Source organism: Prionailurus viverrinus, chromosome E3 (genome assembly GCF_022837055.1).
Source record: "Prionailurus viverrinus isolate Anna chromosome E3, UM_Priviv_1.0, whole genome shotgun sequence".
NCBI classification, from domain to species: domain Eukaryota; kingdom Metazoa; phylum Chordata; class Mammalia; order Carnivora; family Felidae; genus Prionailurus; species Prionailurus viverrinus.
Genome location: NC_062576.1, coordinates 39,269,651 through 39,284,857, shown reverse-complemented (window position 1 = coordinate 39,284,857; position 15,207 = coordinate 39,269,651). Strand labels below are relative to the sequence as shown.

The window sequence follows — 15,207 nt, the reverse complement described above, 5'->3', positions numbered from 1 at the left end:
TATTTTTCAGCAATAAAAAGAGGAATGAACTACTAACGCATCATTTAACATGGATGGGCCTAGAAAACATGCCAAGCGAAAGAACCCAGTCATAGAATCCTGCATATTGTATGATTCTACTGGCATGAAGTGTCCAGAACGGGCAAATCCACAGAGACAAAAAGTGGGTAGTGGTTGCCGGGGGCTGGGGATAGGACAGAATGGCAAGTGACTGCCAGTGGATGTAGGGCTTGTTTTGGGGGTGATGAAAATATTCTGGCTTTAGTGCTGATGTTTGTACATATTGTGAATATACTAAAACCCGCTTAATACATACTTTGATGCTTATTTTTAAGAGGGGGAGACAGAGTGCAAGCAGGGGACGGGCAGAGAGAGGGAGACACAGAATCCGAAGCAGGCTCCAGGCTCCGAGCTGTCAGCACAGAGCCCGACGCGGGGCTCGAACTCACAAGCCGTGAGATCTTGACCTGAGCCGAAGTTGCATGCCTAAGTGCCCCTTAATATACACTTTGAAAGGGTGGATTTTATGGTATGTGAATTCTATCTCAATGAAAAAAAAAAAGGGAAATTTTCATCTTACAAATACAAATGTTTAGTACCTAAAATATTTATGTAGTTCCATAAAAATATTTATGGAACTACAGACAGCTGAGTTCCCTATCTAGATTCTACATAGCAAGTAGTTAAAGGAACTGTGCTGTTCCTGTAGAATGAAGTGAAAAGTAGGAGTTCATATGGAAAATTCACAGCCTCACTAACAGGTGATGAAATAAATGAAATAAATACATTAATAATACATAGGTAATACATAATAATACATAGGTAAAACCCCATTACATCTCTACGGAGTTCGCAAAAAAAAAATGCTTAAATGACAAACATTACTTTGGGCGTGAAACATTATTTAATCTTTCTGAAGGGTTGTATGGCCAGCTGTAACAAGTGTCATCAAATAGTTCACATTCTGAAGCCATTTTATGAATAACAGGAGAAAATATATATGTACGGGGAGGTGGTGGAGAAAATACAGGAAGATGTTCACGGAAAGGTTTCATCAAGGGGAAATTGGGAACAGCTAAGCAAATAGAACACATGAACTGTGTTGGAGTATCAATTGTGTGCATAGAACCAAACTCCAGGAAGGAACCAAGGCCTTGTTTCATGTTCTGGCCACAACTGTGGAGAACTTGAGTCCAGTCTAGGTTCTAGCGTGAAAATGGAAAGATGAGTCGGAGTAGGAGAGGTTTAGAGTCTAATATTCTTTTGATTCTTTTCTCCCTCCCTCTTACATCCTTTTTCTTTGCATCTCTTTAAATGGGGGATGGCAGAGGGAGTACCTGAACTAGAACACCCAATATTCCACAGATTCTCCATGGATCAGGACAGATTTTTTTAAAAAGCTGACACTTGAAACGTGTGTCTCTTTTCCCACTCGAGCAGCTCCGTCTTTCTCATGGTGTTCAGTAGGGAAGTGGGATCTCACAGTGATCGACTAAGTGACAACAAATTGAGTGCAAACCGAGTGCAATTATGACCAAATTTTCGAATCGGTTTATTTATGAGGCCCAGTCTGCTTGATTGATTTTTCAGCTTTCCAAGTCCTCAAGAAAAGAGGCGGATGGAATGAAGGGACACATCTTTGCCATAGAGTTCTGAGGGAACCTGAGGGTGAGGTCTCTGTCTCGGGGGCATCTTAGGGTGCTAATTCATACAAGGCTTTATTAAGCAACAGCCATGTACTTCCTCCTTTGAGGTATCATCAGTACATGTGCTCTCTTCACCCTTGTTTTACCAATATTTGTGTACCTAGCTTATTTCTGCAACCATCCCATAGGCATTTTGGACATAGACGCTATTCTCTTATTCAATATATTACCCACAGCAGCTGAAACCCAGTAAGTGTTCGATAATGACAGTTGAGTATACGGATTCAAGATACAAGGCTGGGAGCCAGAAGAGAGATGCAAAGTGTTGGGCATTCAGGGAGGCCCCTGGCCACCCACTGGACAGATGATCAGAGGATCCGTGTTCTTCCCTCCATCATGTGTTCCAGGGCTGAAGATAGGCTGAAGGGGCCCAGAGCAAGAGAAGCTGGTGAATGTGTAGATAACGGATTTGTTTGTTACATTGTAAAAGGAAATGTCCCCGGTGGTGTAATCAAGGAAGATGCCGACACGTCTGGGGGGTTCCGTCATCTGCAGGCGCGTTGGGGGAATGGTGGACACCTGGAATTCGCTTCGCTTTGTCATCATCACCACCCAATAGCCATTGTCAGGTGACAGAGTCATGTTCCCCTTCCTGCTCATGGATGCCTTGCAGATACCCAGGATCCACCCTGTCTTGTTTCCTACCTCCACTTCCCAATAATGGCGGCCAGAGAGGAAGCTTGGAAGGCCTAGGGCAATGATGCAACTGTCGAATCTTTCTGGACTGTCAGGCAGACGATCCCACTTGTTTCCAAGTCTCACGCTTTTCAGGTCATTAGAGAAGATGAGATTGGGGTGGGCAGTTTCTGTGTCCAGAATCACATTAACTGCAGAGAGAATTAGAATACCTAGCTGGGGGTCCATGGGCAACATCCCCACAGGGTCCTCCCCACCTCCAGGAAACATGCAAAGGGACATTCTTCTAGAATTCAGTGGAGGTCAGCACGGGGACCCAGCAGGTGAAGGCCACTTGCCTTGGTCTGGGCACTTACCGGCATGTGTCTGAGCGCAAATGAGTTCTGGAACTATAGAGAAAAACAAAATGGGAGAGGGGGGAACCCTGAGCATCCCAATTCAGAGAGGCTAAATCTACTCTGGTCACTGCAACCAGGACAGACAAGGACCCCCATCCCAGCTCAGGACCTTGCTTCCTTTGCTTGGATTAACCCCATTCCTCCCAGACCCCAGGGTCTGCCTTGGAGACTCTGTGGTCTGATGAGACGACCCGACCAACAAGTCCAGTACAGAGCCTATGAGGGCTTTCTTCTGCCTTTGATACGCGTGTTTCTCTCTCTTCTAAATAATGCCCAGAAGTCAAGCGTAGGGAATATCACAGTAGCCCCTGGCAAGCACATTATACCACCACTATACTCACCATTGATGGTGTCCATTTCTGAATGTAGAATTTCTAAAAGAAGAAAGGGAGGTTGAGTTAGGTTCCGTGGCTAGGGACAGATCCGGAAGAGGCTGAAGGTGGCGTCAGAATGGCCGTGGGCGATGGGGAAGAGATGCCAGGGGCTTCTGGGCTATGTGGATCTCAGGGAGGAAGTCAGCAGGTACCTCCCATTTTCTTCCTAGCCCACCTACCCGAGAAGTACTTCATGCTCTTCTCCACAAACTCTGATTTCTGGTAGAACAAGTGCATCTTTTTTTCCACCTCTGGAGGAGTGGCCCATGGCTTAGGGACAGTCACCATCTTGGCCCTAGAGACAAAAGATTGTTGGGGTGCCTGGGTGGCTCAGTTGGTTGAGCGTCTGGCTCTTGATTTTGGCTCAGGTCATGATCTTGGGATCATGGTCCCAGGGTCGTGGGATTGAGCCCCGAGTCAGGCTCTACAATGAGCTTGGAATTTGCTTAAGATTTCTCTCTCTCTCTCTCTCTCTCTCTCTCTCTCTCTCTCTCTCTCTCTGCCCGTCCCTCACGAGCACTCTCTCTTTCTCTGAAATTAAAAAAAGACTGTTGGCCAGAGAAGGCAGGAGCCTAGGGGTAGTTCCCATGAGCTGGAAGTAAGGTGCAACCTCCACAGGGCACACCCAGTCTGCCTGGGTTTTGCCAAGAAAGTCTTCTCTGGACTTTGAGTTTTAAACACTGGTCCTCAACTTTGGCCACAGATTGGCATGACCTAGGGGGTTTTAAAAAACGCTGATATCAAAACCACAATCAATTTTAATAGTGGCCTGAAAATGGTGCTGATATTGAAATGTTCAGCCCAGAATTAGCTAGGTCAAATTAATTACACTTCTTCGGTCTTTTGCTGTTGAAATAGAAATGATAAGAAGAACAAAGAGCCACAATGAGATATGACTCATTAGAATGGCTATTATTATTTTGAAAAAAATCAAAATCACAAGTATTAGCAAGGACCTGGAAAAATTGGGACCCTTGTGCATTGGTGGTAGGAACGTAAAATGGTGCAGACATGGTGGGAAATAGTATAATGGTTCCTCAAAAAACCAAACATAGAATTACTATATGACACATCAATTCTACTTTTGGGTAGAAGTCCCAAAGAATTGAAAGCAGAGACTCAAACAGATGTATTTGTAGCAGCATCATTCACAATAGCTGTAAGGTGGGAGCAATCCAAGTGTCCACTGATGGATGAAAGGATAAACAATATTGGTGTCGACATACAATGGAGTATTTCTCAGCCTAAAAAAATGAACCAAATTCGGATACATCCTATAATGAAGACATTACGCTGAGTGAGATAAGCCAGGCACAACAGCACAAATACGGAATGATTCTACTTCTCTGAAGCAGTTCAAGTAGTCGAATTCACAAAGACAGAAAGTAGATTGGTGGTTGCCAGGGGTTGGGTGAGGGGGCAGTGGGGAGTTAAGGTTTAATAGTATGAAGTTTCCATTTGGGATGATGAAAAAGTTCTGGAGACGATGGTGGTGTCGGTTGCATGATAATACGAATGCACTTAATGCCACTAAACTGTACATCTAAAAATGGTTAAAGTGGTAAATTTCATGTAAGATATGTTTTACCACCAAAAAAAAAAAAAAAAAAAAACCGGGGAAAGGACAAGAAAAATGATGCCAGGGTCAGACTCTTGGAGATTTGGGTTGAATTTGTGTGCCAGGGCCTGGATGTCAGGCTTTTGTTAAGCTCCCAGAATGACTGTAACATCTAGCATCCTCTCTCCCTTTCTCTTCCCTCCCCTGTCGTCCTCTCTCCTTTTCTCTTCCTTCCCCTGTGGGCTGGGCCTAGCATATCCACCCTTAGCAGGGGTTTCCCTCCCCATAAGCACTTGTGGGCTCAGGGAGGGAGGCACTTCTGCAGGAACAGTTTTCGTGAGGCAGTTCGCCTTTAGGGAGGTTTCTTAGGAACCACCGTTAGCACCACAGGCTGTGTTTGTTCCTTCCGGTCTTCAGCCCGTGCTCTTCCTCCTGATCACACTCCCATTTTCCCTACACAAATCCAAAAAGGCCTTTGCAAGCTGCAGGAGATGGGAGAAGCCCAGGAGGAGTCACAGAGCCGGGGTTGGGAGCATCTCCCTCCTAGGAATGCCTCCCCAACTGCTTCCTGTAGCACACCCAAGGAAACAGGAGGGAGCCTCTCGGTACCTGTGCAGGGTGACTCCGATGTCCTAGGAGAGAAAAGAGGGAAGCTCTCCATTACCGGTCTCCTAGGGGCTGTGCTGACTCCTGGCCCTTCCTCCTGATCTCTCAGCCCCAGGGTATCAGTAAAAGTGGGCACCTCTCCCCAGTTCTAATTCTCATCGCCCAGTGGGGCTTGCAGCAGAACCACACCCAAGCCCTGCTTTTCTCTTCTCGGAGATGCCAGGGGATCCCTTGAATGCTGGGACACCCTGGGCTCTTGAGAGCTCATCAAGGGGATCTGGGCGTAAGACTCTCGTCCTGTACTGACTTGGGTAGAACTATTGCAGTGCCGGGAGCCCATGTCGTCCTGCTGGGCACAGCGGGCAGGGGAAGGCCGGGTCCAACCACACTCACCTGCATGAGCTCCCATTCTGGCTGGCTCTGTTTGACCTCCATCTCCTCAATCAGCTCATTGAGAAGGGCGATGTCTCTGGACGCTCGGGTGCTGTATGACTCCCTGACGTGGCCAAGGGTCTGGCCCAGCTCCTCTAGGGAGGCCATGAAGAACTTCTCTTGCTCTTCCAGAAAATGGTACAGCTGCTTCAACTGGTGCCGGATTCTCTGCTTCCGGGTTTCGATTTGTTTCTGGGGAACAGAAAGGTGTAGGGGGTCTGTGCAGTGTGCTGGATGTGTGTGCCCAGAGAATCCCCAGAAGCCCACCTCCTGGCGATGGATAAGAGGCAGGCTTCCTCAGCTTCTTGGAGGCCTGCATTTCAGAGCAGGAGGCAAAATGGACAGAACCTTCCAGAACAGACTGAGAGTGGCAGGGGCTGGCTCTCGTAAAATGCCCTGAAAGCTAGTATCATGGGTTGATTTGTATTCCCTCAAATACCTATGTTGAAATCCCAACCTCTACTACGTAAAGAATATGATCTTGTGTGGAAACAGCGTCATTGCAGATGCAATTAGTTAAGATGAGGTCATCCTGCAGTGGGGAAGTTGGGACACAGACACACGGGGAGAACGCCATGTGAAGAAACGTAGGCAGAAGGTGAACAAGCTGAGGGGAGAATCCCGGGATGTGTCTTTCCCTCAAAACCTTCAGAAGGAACCAATCCTGCCAGCAACTTGATGCTGGACTTCTGGCCTCTAGAACTGTAGAGAATATATTTCTGTGGTTTAAGCCATTCTGTCCGTGGCACTTGGTTACGGCAGCCACAGGACACTAAGATACCCGGTATCACCTTCTTTCTTCCTTGAAAGCCAGTGTGCGGATGGCCTCTCCCTGGGGTCATAAATGGATGAGGTTATAACTACCAAATCGTCCAGGAGGGAGACCTCACTCCCTGTCAAAGTGTTGGCATGTAGAAGGTCTTCAGTGTGGCTCTGAATGGAGGCCGTCGTCCATTCATGTGAAGTGAACTTGACCTCCACTACCATTGCACAGAGGTCAGCCCTTGGTCCATATTCTACCACCCTCTTTCTCCTCATCACTAGAGAGTTCCTGCAGAGAGATGAAGTGGCTCTAGGGCACCTTCCCCTTCCTCCATGGAGAGAGAAGCCCCTTCGGATCCTCTAGGATCTGGACTTTAAAAAAAAGTCATTTCATTTTTGGCTCAAAAGCATAGTTGGTCCTTTTGAACCAAAAATGTCTCCTTACCTTTGGTGGTGGTTGTTGATGGTAGCAACACTGGCTTTTTTCTTTCTTAAAGAGGACAGGCCAGTTGTCATGTTTACTGTTCTAAAATTGTTTGATAGTTTTGCCCATGATTAAATTCGGCTACATGTCGTGGACAAGAATACCATATACTTAGTGCTCTGGCTTCCCTAGCACATGGCACGGGGAGGCAGAGTGTCCACTTTGTCCCTCACTATTATTGTGAGACTGAGATCGGTCACTTGGTTGAGGAGGGGTCTATCACATCTCTCCACTGTAAATATACATTATTTCCTTTATAATTATCAAGTAATTGGAGGAGTCAGTATCCAGTTCTCTTACTATCTCCTGCTGAAAATTTTAGCATCTGTTGATGATCCCTGTTGGTGTCAATTCTTATACTGGTGCTCATATAATGGAAATGTTTTGTTTTTTATTGTTTATTTTTGAGAGAGAGGGTGTGGGGGAGGGGAGAGAGAGACGGGGGCGGGGGGGGGGGGGGACAGAGGATCTGAAGTGGGCTCTACGCTGATTGCAGCGAGCCTGATGTGGAGCTCGAACTCATGAACTGTGAGATCATGACTTGAGCCGAAGTCAGACGCTCAACTGACTGAGCCACCCACGTGCCCCTGGAAAATTTCTAATTCAGTTATTCTTCTATATTTGTTTTAGCTGGCATTGTGCTATAAAAAAGAGCTTCCCCTTCCCCCTTCCATATGATGAAACAAAATAATTTTTTTTGACTGTTGAAAGAAGGAAGAAGAACAGAAGGGGAAAACAACATCTCCTTTCTACAGGGGCTCATGTCATTGTGAGTGTCTTAAGGGAAGGGCAGACCTTCTTGTCCACCTGAGTTTCCCTGCGACCCAGGCTCTGCCTCACCTTCATGACAGGGGCATCCCTGACCTCTCCTTCACCCACACGTTCCGAGCCACTTAGGATTATAGGGTTTTCTTTTATTACACTTCATGAGTTTCCCAAAAGTCAGACACCTGGGCCAATGCCATTGCCTGTCCCCATTCCTGCCCTTTGTTATCTTTGCCTGTTCCCCATTGTGGTGTGGTAGGAGATGGTGTCCAGGCAACAGAAATGCGTCAGGCAAATTAAGGCTCATTGGGGGAGGCAAATTCGCTTGCAGGGAAAAGGAAGCAACTTATGTGTCCAAGTTCCAAAGAGGAAGGCCCACAAGTGTATTTATTGAAATACGTGGCACCACAAAGTGACAGTTTTAAAGAAAATGTCGACTTTAACCATTTGAATTTTAAAAATCAATATGGTGTTTGTAAAAAAAATAAAATGGGCAACAATTATAAAAACGATGAGGAGGACTATTTAAAATGGAAAAGTCTTGGGGCGCCTGGGTGGCGCAGTCAGTTAAGCGTCCGACTTCAGCCAGGTCACGATCTCGCGGTCCGTGAGTTCGAGCCCCGCGTCAGGCTCTGGGCTGATGGCTCAGAGCCTGGAGCCTGTTTCCGATTCTGTGTCTCCCTCTCTCTCTGCCCCTCCCCCGTTCATGCTCTGTCTCTCTCTGTCCCAAAAATAAATAAAAATGTTGAAAAAAAAAATTTAAAATGGAAAAGTCTTGGGGCACCTGGGTGGCTCAGTTGGTTAAGCATCTGACTCTTGATTTTGGCTCAGGTCATGAATTCACGGTTCGTGAGATTGAGCCCTGAGTGGGGCCCCCCGCTGACAGGTTGGAGCCCGCTTGGGATTCTCTCTCTACCCCCCTCTCTGCCCCTCCCCCCTCAAAATAAATAAATAAGATTTAAAAAAATAAAACAAAATGGAAAAGTATCACCTCCCATTTCCTCAATCCCATCCCTCAGCAACAGCCACTGGTGTTAGTTTCGCTGAACCATTTTGCGGCGAGTATGAGAAACACAGGGTCCTCGGAGATTCCCTTCCCTGCTGGAGGTGGGTCTCCCTCTCCAGGGGCAAGCTCATCCTTGGATTCCTGTCACCTCCTTGCCCCGTCAAGAACAGGTGATTCTATTTTTTTTAATGTTTATTTGTTTTTGAGAGAGAGAGAGAGTGCACACAAGCAGGGGAGGGGCAGAGAGAGAGGGAGACACAGTCCGAAGCAGGCTCCAGGCTCTGAGCTGTTAGCACAGAGCCCGATGCAGGGCTCGAACCCATGAACCGTGAGATTATGACCTGAGCCAAAGTCAGATGCTTAACCGACTGAGCTACCCAGGAGCCCCAAAAGCAGGTGGTTCGAAATATGTGATCAGTTCTGTTTCCCTATGAACCAGAACATAATTTGGGGACCCCCCTGCTCATACTTGGTCCCCTCCCTCCTTCTGTAGGGGTGAATCCAGGCAAGGACTGGCCACAGAACACCCCTGGCCTTACCAGGAAGTCCGCGGTCTTCTTATCCCCCTGAGATCTCTGCTCCTCCCCAGATTTTCTCAAGTCCTTCAGATACTCCAGCTGCTTTTGAATTTGCTCCTGGAAAAGGGGCACTTTGTGAAGTTTAAACTTGGAGTTGGTGCCAACTCTAGAGGGAAAAATCTGCTGTAGGGAGAAAGGCGGATGGTGCTGCAGCCAAGAGCATAGGGAGGGTGCCCAGGAAAGAGGAAGAATGAATCCATCTCATAAGGGAAGCAGAGCCAAGAAGTGGTGAGAGATTCATAAAGACTTGTGAGCACCTGGATTCAGCGATGCCTGAAGCCAGTGCCCTCGGATCTCAGCTACATGAACCACTAAATTCCCTCCTTGCTGGTTTGGTTTGTGTTGTGTTTTGTCATTTACAACCCAAGAATGCTGGTTAATGCATCACCCCCCCAGGGTTGTTGGGAAAATAAAGCTGCCCTGGCACGTCCCAGTGACCAGCAGAGAAAGCCCCCCACCCCCGGCCACAACAGGGAGCCCTACCTTATATTCCAGGGCAGCCTCCTCGATGGGGCGCACCCGGTGGCCTCGGTGCTCTTGACTCAGCCTGCAGATGAGGCAGATAGGCTCCCTGTGGTCCTCGCAGAAGAGCAACTGGGCCTGTCTCATATGTCGCTCACACTGTGGCAGGGCCTTGGGGCTCAAGCTGGTCATATGCAGGCCCTCCTGCTGCTTGCAGTCTCCTGAGTTCTTTACCAAGAGTGGGGCCTGGCTCTGGAGCCAGCTAGTTGAGCAGCTGTCTGAGGTCTTGGGATCCCTGGAAGCCACGGAGCGTCTGCAGGAATCGCGCACATGCGTGCCACCAACCGGGTCTCCTTCCTGGGCACGGCCAAGGACATACACAGCCTCATCCCGTGGCTTCCCTGGAGACACGGCAGTGGAAGAAGTTCCTGAGTGACAAAGCCAAGGTGTGATGCAGGGGTGCTACCAAGCACAGCAGAGGGAGCAAGCCTACGCCTGGGACACATGAGTTCCTGGTTAGACTGTGGCCGCTTCTAGCTTGTCCTCCCCTGACTTCGCTCCAGCAAGGCAGTCAACCACCCACTGGAACTGAGGGCTAAGGGCTAGATCTCAGGGCAGTCCTGAGACTTGCAATCCTTGGGTATTTATGCTAAAGAAGGGTCTTTTGTTATAAATTCTATGCCTTCTTCCCACACAGACGCGGATCTGGCAGGTGATATAAAGGCAGCGAGACATTCTGACCAGTGTTTGCTCTGCCGCTGAAAACCACCCAGGCTGCTCAAGATGTGAGCGGGATCTCCCTGAGGACGTGGATTTACTCGCAGCCTGACCCCTAGGAGAGTCGATGGCACATGGTAAGGAGTTGAGAAGTGTGTGTTCAATGAAAGACCTCTCCTCCCATCCAGTTCAGGAAGTCTTAAGCAGAAGTAAAGAAAGGGATTTGACTTTATAAGGCTGAAGGGCTTAACCCACCATGATGGCAAACAGCTGCGACCAGCTGTGCCCCAGGACCACAGCACAACTTCACGAGGCAGAAATGACAGGAGGTACAAGAAACAGAAACACACTCAATCCATCAGTCCCCTCCCACCCCCTCTCACAAGGTCCCAGGAATTCCTATCACGTCTGTAAGCCAGACTGTGGGAGGCCTGCCTGGTAACCATTTTCCCCTCCTTCCCTAGTGATAGAATTGATTGCTTCCCATCAACTGATGGCTGCTTCCCACCCCCAACCTCCCTCCAAACCCCTACATTTCTCAGCCTCCCTTGCTGTTAGGTGTGGCTATTTGACTGCTTTCTGGCCAAAGGGATATAAATGGAGGCATCACGAGCAGCTTCTAGAAACTTCTGGAAATCTTGCCTAAGTGATACTCTTCTCCTTTGTCCTTCCACCCTGCTGCTCGGAATGAGACCATGAGCTTGAAAGCCAGCTTGGTGGAACAGTAAAGCAGCAGGAGCCTGGTTCCTTGTTATGAACCACCTGTGAGTCACGTATATGAAAGAGAAACAAACTTGTAGCTTGTGTCAGTTAGCATTACGTTGGCATTTCTGTCACCCACAACCCAACATAATCCTAATTTCTGCCTCCTAAGTGAAAGACATTTAGCATTTTAGCCAGCAGCTCTCCTTGCTGCCCAGAGAGAGGGGTGAATGGCAGAATCTCAGCCCCGTGACATACTGCCATGGGGTCATTGTGAGAAGCGGGTATTTTTACCCAGTCTTTCCCAGATGCTCAAGCTGGAGTCCATGAATCCCTCGGAATTCTAAAGGACTTCAGGGTGTCTAAGAACTGACTAGTTGAACTTTGATGCAGCATTTTGTGAAGATGTGCATACGTGCATTTTCTCAGGATTCACATCCTACCTCAGATTCCCAAAGGGTCGGGGATGTCAGGGGAAATCCAGGCATCTGGTGACATAAATACACTGGGGATAAAAGGAGGTTTGTGCGGGAACACCTGCACTGGTCACCATCTCTAAGGATGCCAGGTCTTGTGAGTTTTGGGGTCCTTTCTCACCTGAAGAAGGAGGAACTTCTGGATCTGAAGGCTCATGGAACTCACTGCCTACCACCTCTGTCAAGGCCTCAGGGGGTTCTTGACCCGCAATTCCGTTTTTCTTAGAAAGTCCTGTAGATTCTGGATGCTCCCAGGTCGTCTTTGCTCTAGTCAATGTTACATTGGGAAGTGTATTCCTGAATGCTCCCCCTTTCAGGCTCATGGAATGTTCTGGATTCCTAAAGCCTTTCTCTGGAGTCACAGTAGCCCCTACATTCAGAGTGGCCACTTCACTGAGGGTGGCCGCTGAGTCTGGATTGTCACTTCTCATTTTCTCTTGAGACAGAAGAGTTTCTGGATTGGGGACTTCTCTCTCTCCTGAAAAAATGGTCATTTCAAGACTTCTGGGGCGCTTCTGTCCAGAAGGTAAATGTGCTTCATTTATTTTGGATTTTGTCCTTCCTAGGGACCCAGTAAGCGACCCATAGTTCAGTCCTTGGAGCCTTCCTAAAGAGCTGGCATTCCTGCGTAGCCTGACACTGGGATCGATCCCCCTGTCCCCCTGCAGCTTGCCAGGGAATGGGCATTTCCTGGAGGACAGAGTCGCGTTCCTAGCCCCTGGCTTGCCCAGCATATCCAGGCCTTCGGAGGTCTTCTGATCTCTCCGTTTTCCCTGAGGCTTCTTCTGGGTCCCCCTTCCAGCCTCAGGCTGGCTGGATGGCAGACTGGGGGCCCCGTCACCACTTTGCCGCTGCCTATCACCTTCCAGGACATCTGGTATCCTCAGGCCTTTGGGCTTATTCTCCCCGGAGGAACAAGACATTGCTGAACCGTCTGCGCCACTTTCTTGTATCAGAGACTCTGCAAAGACAGCAAGATGCAAAGGCATGAAAATGTGTGGTGCTCGGGGCCAGGGGTTGGGAGAAGGGAGAGAAGGGGAATCCTCTTAATTACAGAGGTTTTGGGGCGCCGGGGCGGCTCAGTCGGGTAAGCGTCCGACTTCGGCTCGGGTCGTGACCTCGTGGTTCACAGGTTCGAGCCCCGCGTCGGGCTCTGCTGACAGCTCCGAGCCTGGAGCCTGCTTCCGAATATGTGTCTCCCTGTCTCTCTCTCTCTCTCTGCCCCTCCCCCACGTGTGTTCTATCTTTTTAAAAAACAAATAAATTTTGAAAAGATTTTCTCTCTCCCTCTCTCCCCCTCCTCCACTCGTGCTCTGTCTAAAAAAAAATTACAGAAGTTCAGAGCGTTCTAGGCAACAGCAGTCAATTACCATTAAATAAGAAAATGCTAATTAGTTGTTACATATTTCCCAAATGGTGCTTTTCAAACGTCTTTGACAGGAGAACATCCAATATAAAGTCTTACACAGAATTCTTAATACATAAAATACATAAAAACCCTAGTTTACTTGTATAAGTGTGTGCATGATTATACATGTACAAAGCTCACTTATAATATCCCTCAATAAAGAAGTATTAAGGTGTTTGTCAAGCGCCCCTAATGACACATGTTAACATGAATTTGTTGGTTTTGTGAGTTAGAAAAGTTAATAAAATTTGAATTAAGTATTTGCTGACATTCCAAAGAATCCCTGAAACATCTTCCTGGGATGTAACTTGAAAACCACTACTCTAGTAAAGAAATGAAGATTTTTTGTAATTAGCACCTTAATATTTCGTTTGAAGAAGCTCTTATTGAAATGACCTCAGAGTGGTTTAAAACACTTGGCTGTTGTGGGGCGCCTGGGTGGCGCAGTCGGTTAAGCGTCCGACTTCAGCCAGGTCACGATCTCGCGGTCCGTGAGTTCGAGCCCCGCGTCGGGCTCTGGGCTGATGGCTCGGAGCCTGGAGCCTGCTTCCCATTCTGTGTCTCCCTCTCTCTCTGCCCCTCCCCCGTTCATGCTCTGTCTCTCTCTGTCCCAAAAATAAATAAACGTTGAAAAAAAAAAAACAAAAACACTTGGCTGTTGTAAAAACATGTTGCTTCCTAGGAAAATGGTAAGTTCTTGGAACTGGCTCCAGAACTGGGGGGAAAGCCCTGAAGATGCTAAGATGCTAATAACCAGGTTTTAAAACATAACAAAGTAACTTACAAATTCTCCTCATCCAAAAAAAAAAAAAAATTCTCATCAAATGACACTAGACTCCGATTATGGTTTAATCCATCACTCTTTCAAAAGCAAGAAGTTCCATGTTATTTAAACATTTCTACCTCAAAAAACACACATGGAAAGCATTTCTAATGTGTCCTTGGAGTCTGGAGGTAGAAGAAATACTCAAACACTAAAGAGTATTTTTTTACACTTGATCTTAGCCAAAAGGCTGAGAAGCGAGAAAGAATATTTTTTTAAGCCGAACACGTATTAGCTCTCCCCCCAAATCTCACACACAAAAAATCTTTAAAAGCAAACATCAAATAGGTCACATTCGTCGATCACAGTGTAATGAAATCAGAAACTTACAACCAAACAGGAGCAGAACAACAAGAGGCAGAAGGGAGGAAAACAAGGGAAGAGAAAAGATGGAGGAAAGGAAGAAAAAGGATTGGGAATTTTAGAATACCGTTGTGAAATGGGTCAGAGAGCTCAAAAGAAATTAGGTGGGTCCTCTCCCCAAGATACTTGTCGGTCCACAAGCGTTAAGCACTTAGGAAGTGCAGGATCCTCTAAGATCAGGCATCTAGCTCCTGCCTCTTCTGATTCTGTCCCACAGTCAGAATCTCAGTCTTTTTTTTTTTTTTTTTTTTTAAGCCTTTGGGAGCTTTGGCTATGCTCACCCAGCTCCAAAGACCTGAGCAGCAGAAAGGAAATGCTCGGCCAGTGTCACTGCGGTCATTGGGAAACCCGGGACCCCTAATCCTCAGGTCACAACACACTGGTCCAGACCCAAGTTCTTTCTGGCACCTCCGCCCCACCCCATGAACAGCCCGAAGTCGTGCTGCAGGGTGCAAGGGCATGGGACCTGCTTACCTGGGTCAGTTGCCTTGTGGAGCTCCTCTGCCAGGAAGTTCTGGTTGATGGCCCTCAGGACCTGCAGGGTCAGCCGCACGGCACACTCTTCCCCATAGTGGGTGATCAGCAGGGTGGCCAGCCTCACTGGCCTGGCTTTCTGGAGCTGGCCCCGGGGGATCCGGGATTGATCCTTCTCCAGGCTGGTGTTCTGGAGCTTAAACTTGAACCTCTCAAAGTCGTTGGGCACCAGCCCCTCCAGGGAGTGCAGCAGATGGTCACTAGGGGTCTTGATCATGGTGTTGACCAGGAGAGGCCGGAGCCAGATGTCTGAAACAGCTTCTGTCCTGGAGCCCAGAGGGTGAGTAAAAAGAAACAGGTTGTGAAATAACGGAAAAGGCACAGGAAACACTCTGCACTCTGGTGAAAATGGATCTGTGAGTGTCATTGTTTGTTTGTTCCCAGTGTCATCACTGGCTCATGTTCTCTTTCTGACAG

General features: G+C 47.9%; 1 protein-coding gene and 1 long non-coding RNA gene across 5 annotated transcripts in view; one reads left to right on the top strand and one right to left on the bottom strand.

The window, feature by feature from the left end:
- The window catches only part of LOC125154199 (uncharacterized), a 36,568-nt gene that overhangs the window by 3,182 nt on the left and 18,179 nt on the right, over positions 1-15,207 (top strand). For both annotated transcript variants that reach the window (XR_007147714.1, XR_007147713.1), the window contains exon 2: positions 10,465-10,621. This is a non-coding gene — a long non-coding RNA (uncharacterized LOC125154199). The remainder of the gene's footprint in view (positions 1-10,464; positions 10,622-15,207) is intronic.
- Positions 807-15,199, bottom strand: MEFV (MEFV innate immunity regulator, pyrin). Of its 3 annotated transcripts, none has more exons than XM_047838024.1 (10): positions 14,731-15,199; positions 11,784-12,623; positions 9,789-10,195; positions 9,267-9,362; positions 5,672-5,902; positions 5,282-5,304; positions 3,294-3,409; positions 3,082-3,114; positions 2,699-2,731; positions 807-2,533 (listed from the first exon to the last, which is right to left on the bottom strand). In XM_047838024.1, exons 1-10 carry the CDS (start codon positions 15,155-15,157, stop codon positions 1,980-1,982), a joined length of 2,760 nt encoding a protein of 919 aa, XP_047693980.1. In that variant the 5' UTR covers positions 15,158-15,199; the 3' UTR covers positions 807-1,979. The 3 variants fall into 3 exon arrangements, with proteins under 3 accessions (XP_047693980.1, XP_047693981.1, XP_047693982.1); XM_047838025.1 differs by having other exon boundaries at positions 9,789-10,168; XM_047838026.1 differs by lacking the exon at positions 9,267-9,362.

Excerpts from the sequence above, each read along its gene's own strand:
- MEFV (XM_047838024.1), bottom strand. The coding sequence starts at position 15,157 with ATGACACTCACAGATCCATTTTCACCAGAGTGCAGAGTGTTTCCTGTG. Across the intron at positions 10,196-11,783 it reads AGAAGTTCCTCCTTCTTCAG|GAACTTCTTCCACTGCCGTG; the intron begins GTGAGAAAGGAC and ends TTTGTCACTCAG. Across the intron at positions 3,115-3,293 it reads GAGCATGAAGTACTTCTCGG|AAATTCTACATTCAGAAATG; the intron begins GTAGGTGGGCTA and ends TTCTTCTTTTAG.